Source organism: Ipomoea nil, unplaced genomic scaffold, assembly GCF_001879475.1.
Source record: "Ipomoea nil cultivar Tokyo-kokei standard unplaced genomic scaffold, Asagao_1.1 scaffold2826, whole genome shotgun sequence".
Taxonomy (NCBI): Eukaryota; Viridiplantae; Streptophyta; class Magnoliopsida; order Solanales; family Convolvulaceae; genus Ipomoea; species Ipomoea nil.
The window spans coordinates 1,326,855-1,332,930 of NW_017619254.1; the positions used below are offsets into that span (position 1 = coordinate 1,326,855).

At 37.1% G+C, this 6,076-nt stretch overlaps 1 protein-coding gene across 4 annotated transcripts; it reads left to right on the forward strand.

Moving 5' to 3' along the window:
* Positions 1–255: 255 nt before the first annotated feature.
* Positions 256–5,481, forward strand: LOC109158679 (condensin complex subunit 2). 4 transcript variants are annotated; one of them, XM_019306571.1, is made up of 13 exons: positions 256–705; positions 800–901; positions 1,226–1,343; positions 1,816–1,889; positions 1,967–2,027; positions 2,133–2,333; positions 2,453–2,739; positions 2,845–2,989; positions 3,114–3,370; positions 3,481–3,511; positions 3,593–3,732; positions 4,011–4,121; positions 4,999–5,481. In XM_019306571.1, the coding sequence occupies exons 1-13, from the start codon at positions 469–471 to the stop codon at positions 5,197–5,199; spliced, it is 1,965 nt and encodes a 654-aa protein (XP_019162116.1). In that variant the 5' UTR covers positions 256–468; the 3' UTR covers positions 5,200–5,481. The 4 variants fall into 4 exon arrangements, with proteins under 4 accessions (XP_019162116.1, XP_019162117.1, XP_019162119.1 ...); XM_019306572.1 differs by having other exon boundaries at positions 5,005–5,481; XM_019306574.1 differs by having other exon boundaries at positions 3,126–3,370.
* Positions 5,482–6,076: the final 595 nt, after the last annotated feature.

A 6,076-nucleotide genomic window follows, 5' to 3' on the forward strand; every position in this document is an offset into this window, starting at 1 on the left:
CACCCTTATGTCAGTCATTCACCCTTATTAACGTGCCTGGCCACATCTATCCCAGGTCCTTATGTTGAGATTTCATTTATTTTCTCTCCTCCACCTCAGCTAGTCATCCTAAAAAATTGAACCAAAATCATTGATGGGTTTGCTCAAACTTTCTCGATTTTTGTAAATTGAAGTTACATGTGGGTACGCTTCAAAACATTAGGGAGTTATGTGTAACTGTTAAAAAATGGTTGGGTCTAAATAAGATTACGCAAAGTCATGGTCCCCCGAGTTGGCTATTGCCCGGTTTGAGAACCAAATTTGAAATTCAAAGGAGGGAAAACACTGTCGACTCCATTTTCTCCAGAGCTTCTCTCCAGACAACCCAAGATCTGAAGCAGATACGGAGGATTTTCACCATTTCAATTTCTTCCCCCCATAAGTTTCTGATAATTGTTGTGTTAGCCCTAAGTTCAGGGAAGCAGAAGAATGGCGGAAACCCTAAGCCCTAACCCCAAGCTCAGAGCCCCGTTCTCTCCCACCAGCCCGTTCTTCCTCGGCTCCAATGACGACAACATCGAACGCGCTCAGGCACGCGCAGCTCGGGCAGCCGCCATCCGCCGCAAGCCAGTCGCCGCTGCTCCTCCCCCGGCTGCCAGTCCATGTCTCGACAAGATGCAAATCCTTGAACTCTTCCAAAATTGCATCAAACTTGCCAGCGAAAATGTCTGTCTTTCTTTCTCTACACTTATTTTTTTAATTTGTTTTTGTCGCCTCTCTGCAAACTTGTTTTGAATATTTGAATTTATTTTGGATGCAGAAAATTAATCAAAAGAATACTTGGGAGCTGGGTCTGATAGACCATCTTCGCGATATTATTAAAGCAGAGGAAGAAAATGATGCCGAGACTAACTTTCAAAAGGTGTGTTTGGATTTGTATGACTACTCTTGTACTGGAAATGTTAAAATAGCAAAAAGAGTTGATTTGTTGTTTCACTTCAATGAATCCTTAAGAGTCATATGCCATTTTACCTAATGTCTTAGACTAAAATTTGCAGAATTTTTATTTCTTTTTGTGTGTGTGTGTGTGTGTGTGCGTTTTTTTTTTTTTAATAGCTAGTTAGGCTATGAAAATCCTAGAAAAATTGAAAAAATTTATTGTTAGAAAGTCGTAGAAACATAATATCATCAGGGTTGCTTTGGCATGTATGCTATTTCATGCTGTTCACAATTTTTTGAAATGTAGGCAAGTTGTACTCTTGAAGCTGGAGTTAAGATTTACTCCATGAGGGTGGATTCGGTTCATTCTGAGGCATACAAAGTCCTTGGAGGTATTAATCGGGTTGGGCAAGAAAATGAACAAGGTATCATATTTCCCTTGCACATTTCATTTCATATGGAGTAACAAGTATTTTATTTGTACACCAAATGGGGAATGTAAAAAACTAATTGGGTAGGAGAATTCATAGTGAGGTATTGAGTGGAGGGATTCATTACAAATAATTGAGTGGCAGTAGTTTGGTAATACCAGTTTTTCTTATTGAAAATATTGTCATTATCATGGTATCAAAATATGAATTAACCATCTACTCTATTTAACTTCAACAGTCAATTGAATTTGATCGAAACATTCCATTTGTTTCCAGTCTGTAGTTTATTCCAAGCATGTTGATGTTGTCTTCAAACAGCATAAAGAACTTCATCTCGGAGCCTATCCATACATTTTTCATTTGTCCCATTTTTAACTTATTTTTTAGTTAATGGCAGTGTGTACATTCAATAAGTTATGTACGTGCAAGTTACTTGACACTCTCAATATTTAATTTGTATGCACAGATCCTGTTGTGGAGGATGCCAATATTGATAATGAACAGTCAGGAGACAATCCAAAGAAAGAACAATCAAGAAAGGTTTATACTTTTCACCCTCTTCTAATATACACAGATTGGGTTGTCATTTCTTAAGTTCTACAAGTGCATAAATGCAGTTATCGCCCCTTTCAACACTGGAGTCATCATTTGAGGCTCTTAATGTGAAGAAATTTGATGGTGAGTGCATTCCCATATTCTTAAATTATTAATATCAGGTACTGTCTCACTTTATGTTAAAATTGTCCTTTCCATTTATAATAAATAAATTTGTTTGTTCTCTAGTTGCCTTTGCTGTAGATCCTCTTTATCATCAGACATCTGCTCAGTTTGATGAAGGTGGTGCCAAGGGTCTCCTATTGAATAACTTAGGGGTCTATGGTCTCTGTCGGGTCCTTTTTGATTCATTGGAAGTACCTGGGAAATGTACACCAACTGCAGTTCAATCTGGAGGATCAGAAGTTATTGATTTATCTTTTGCTAAAGGTATGTAGCAAATGAGGGTTCTGAAATTATCGTTTTTGTGGAATGCTGAAATGAACTGTTTTTCTTTTGATCAAATATCAATCTTATAGTTTTAACTTTTCCCTCATTTGCATATACAGATTGCATAGAAGAAATGGTATTAAATATGCCCAAGAAGGATGAAATATCACCCAGTCTTAGACATATAATTCATCAATTTGATGAAGATGCTTGCAGACTATCTGAAACATATGTTTCTGCACAAAATTCATCAGAACAAGATTTTGATACTGTTGACCATGCCCCTGAGGCAGATAATGATGTGTATGACAATTATGGAGCCTGGGCTATGGACAATGATGATGAAATAAGAGTTGCAGATCAAGCAACTTATGAAGTTGATCAAAGTGAACCTGGACAACAGGAGGTGAATGAGAGAAATTTGGTTGCCACGCAAGAAACTTCTATTTCTTTACAAATGTCCTCTGAAGAGCAAAATGAAATTCAGTTTACATTGCATACTATTTTGCAGGATGGTGAACCTCTCAACTATCGTGATGCTGAGATGGATGGCAGACCTGACCAAGTTGATGATTACTTGTTTTTAAGCTTGGGATTTTCTTCAAAACAGAATTTGTGGGCTGGTCCAGATCATTGGAAGTATCGAAAGGTAAAAGGTAAGCTTTGACAAGCCTTGCAAATATATTGAGTATCTAACTTATGATCAGAAAAGAAAAAATGAACATGAAAAAAGTATACATTAAATAGGAAGCTGCAATTTTGTGTTAATATGGGGTTTAGTTGCATTTTCAGATGTACCTGCCAAGGAAGAGGGATCACCACCAAAGAACAAGAAAACAAAGAGCAAAAAAGCAGAGTGTGACATTGATTTCACAAAAGCATTGGATACAGATCTGTCGCATATCTTTGATCCTCCAAAAAATCCCAAGTCTCTACTTCTGCCGGTGAATAGAGCACCTTCAAATAGATTACTTCCAGAAGATTGCCATTATCAACCAGAGGATCTTGTTAAGCTATTTCTGTTACCTAATGTAATGGTATGTAACTTAGAAATAATAACTTGTTCATATTTTAAATGCATGATGCATCATTTGATGATTTGTTTTTGTTTTTTTTTCTTTTGTTTTTTTGTTTTTTTTTTAAATAGTGCCTAGGGAGGAGATCAAGGAAAAAAACTGGTGAGGTCAAATTCTTTGTGTAATGTCTTGAAATAGATTTTTGTGTGGCTTGATAACTGATGAACCTGACTTTCTGGTCAGAGGAAGCGACTCAACTGAGAGATGATTGTGGAACAATGCCATCCTGGGATGATGATTGTGGGTTTGATGGGACGTTTGATGATGGTAGTGTTTGTAGTGATGTCGAGGACCCGAGCACACTTGTCTCTCAACCTCGCCAGGTTGGTGTTTGGCTCTTGAATCACATCCAACTTGTATTGTTCTGGTCATATAAAATTGCAGATTTTGCATTCTTATTTATTTCTATCTGTTAATATGTATGTTGGTTGCATCTCTTGGGAGTTGAAATTAATGTAAAGAAATCATTTCTATGGGAAATGAGGAAAACATTGGACTTATGTGAATATGATAAAATTGTATGGAGTATATGAATTTACTATCTTTATTTTGTCTTGGGATTGGTGAATGCTTACATTTTGTTTCCTTTTCAAAAATGCAGGTAAACAAGATTGACATTCATTATGACAAAACATCGAAACAAGTTGATGTTCAGGTGCTCAAGGAAACACTTTGGGACCAAATACAAGGATTAAATCAAACATCAGTCCAGGTAAACTCATAATTACTTCAATTAGATAGCCATTGTTTAATGATAACTGAAGAACTTTGTGCTGAGTAAAAGGAATAGGCATGCCATACTTCTCTTACTTATCAAATATTCTAAATTTTAGTTAATACTTATAATTTTATTTAGCAATATGCGTGTGGCCCCATAATGATTCTGTAGCTTGGTTACATTATTTTGTTCTACTTATTTAGTTTTCCCTTGATCCAAACCCTAATCTTGAGTCAATAATGGTCATGTGATTCAGTTTTAGCCAATAAAGATAGTTAGGTCTCAACCTATGAATGCAGGGAATAAAAAAAGGGAAGTAGAAAACTAGCTGAACTGATGATATAGTGTGGCATACCATCCATTATATGTATAGAGCACTCATTACTATCTATTTATGTCCCATCAACTAGGCAGGAATCAACCTATGGAGAAACCAATATGGCCAGCATTTTGCCCCTTAATTGGGCTGGCCTGGGCCCTGGTGCAAACAGGATTAGTCTGAGTATGGTCCGGCTTAAAGGTGCCTCCTATAGATAGAGCCTACTCAGGACACCTTGTGGTCTGACCAATAAAAAATTCAACTAGCCTCGCCCCCCCGCCCCCCCTCCTCAATCGTGGCCAAAACACATATGTACACTTCTATTAGGCAAGATTTAAAATACTGATCTAGAGGTTAGAGGACCTTGTCTGAACTAGTTAAAAGATCTTATGACATTGCATCGATTCCTATAAAATGCTCCTGATTCCAGCTACCCTTTGGCTGCCCCACGTTTCATGCCTGATCAACTTAGCATTCTTATTACATATTACGTTGGGTCTTTTAGTCAGTAGTCAGTAAGTCTCTAAAGCATAATTGCAATCACATGTAAAGCTGCAGGACGAGAGTGTATCTTTCAAACAAGTCTTGGCAACATTTCCAGACGACTGTAGAGCCACAGGATCTATTGATGATATATCACCACATTTGTGCTTTATATGCTTGTTGCATTTGGCCAATGAGCATGGACTGTGCATCCAGGGCTCTGTTAACTTGGATGATCTCAGAATAAAAATTGCAGCTCACAACAGTTAGTGTCCAAGATGCTGCTATCTAAAACTTTTTGTGACTCCACTTGAGTCTGCTTTTACTGTGTTGTTTAGCTGACGTAAATTGCCACCTGACAAACTTCTGCTGTATTTTTTTTTAGTTCCCAAATGGCGCAGATTGTCTTTGTTGTAGTGCTACTCAAATGTTTAGATTGTATTATGTATAGATTTTTCCCAATGTAATGATATTAATGGGATTGCACTTCCTATTATCACATGTATTTAAGTTTGGCTTATTATTATATTATTATATTAACTAGTATTTTCATCCGTGCGTCGCACGAAATGAATTTGTTATATTATTTTAAGAATATTTGGATTGATATAACAATGGATGCAGATTTAGGAGAGCAAAAATCTAATTTGAAGAAATATGTGTGCATATTATTTTAAATTTGGGTCCAAAACCTAAATTTCTAGTTTTACCCTTCATTTTAACACCAACTTATCACCAAAGCTAACGGATGACCATTTTGGCTTAGAATTCAAAAGTCGGAAGCCTACTTTGAGAAAAGAGTAAATACCCAAAATGGTCCATCGACTATAGCTAAATTCACAAATTGGTCCTCGACTTTCAATTTCAACCAATTAAGTCCTTAACTTTGTAATTTTGACACGATTTGATCCTCCATTTATTTGACCGTTTGTTGACCGTGATTAACGATCTCCAGAAGAACCTTCAGCTCTTGTCGGAGCACGTGGAGGCCTCCAGGATGACGTTGCACTGGTTCGGAAACACGTCGTCTTCTTCGCTCTAGTACGAACTCAACTACATTGAATCCAAAGGGAGGATGAAGAAAGACGACCAGATTTGGTAGATTGCTTTCGGCAGTGGATTCAAATGTAACAGTGCGGTATGGAAA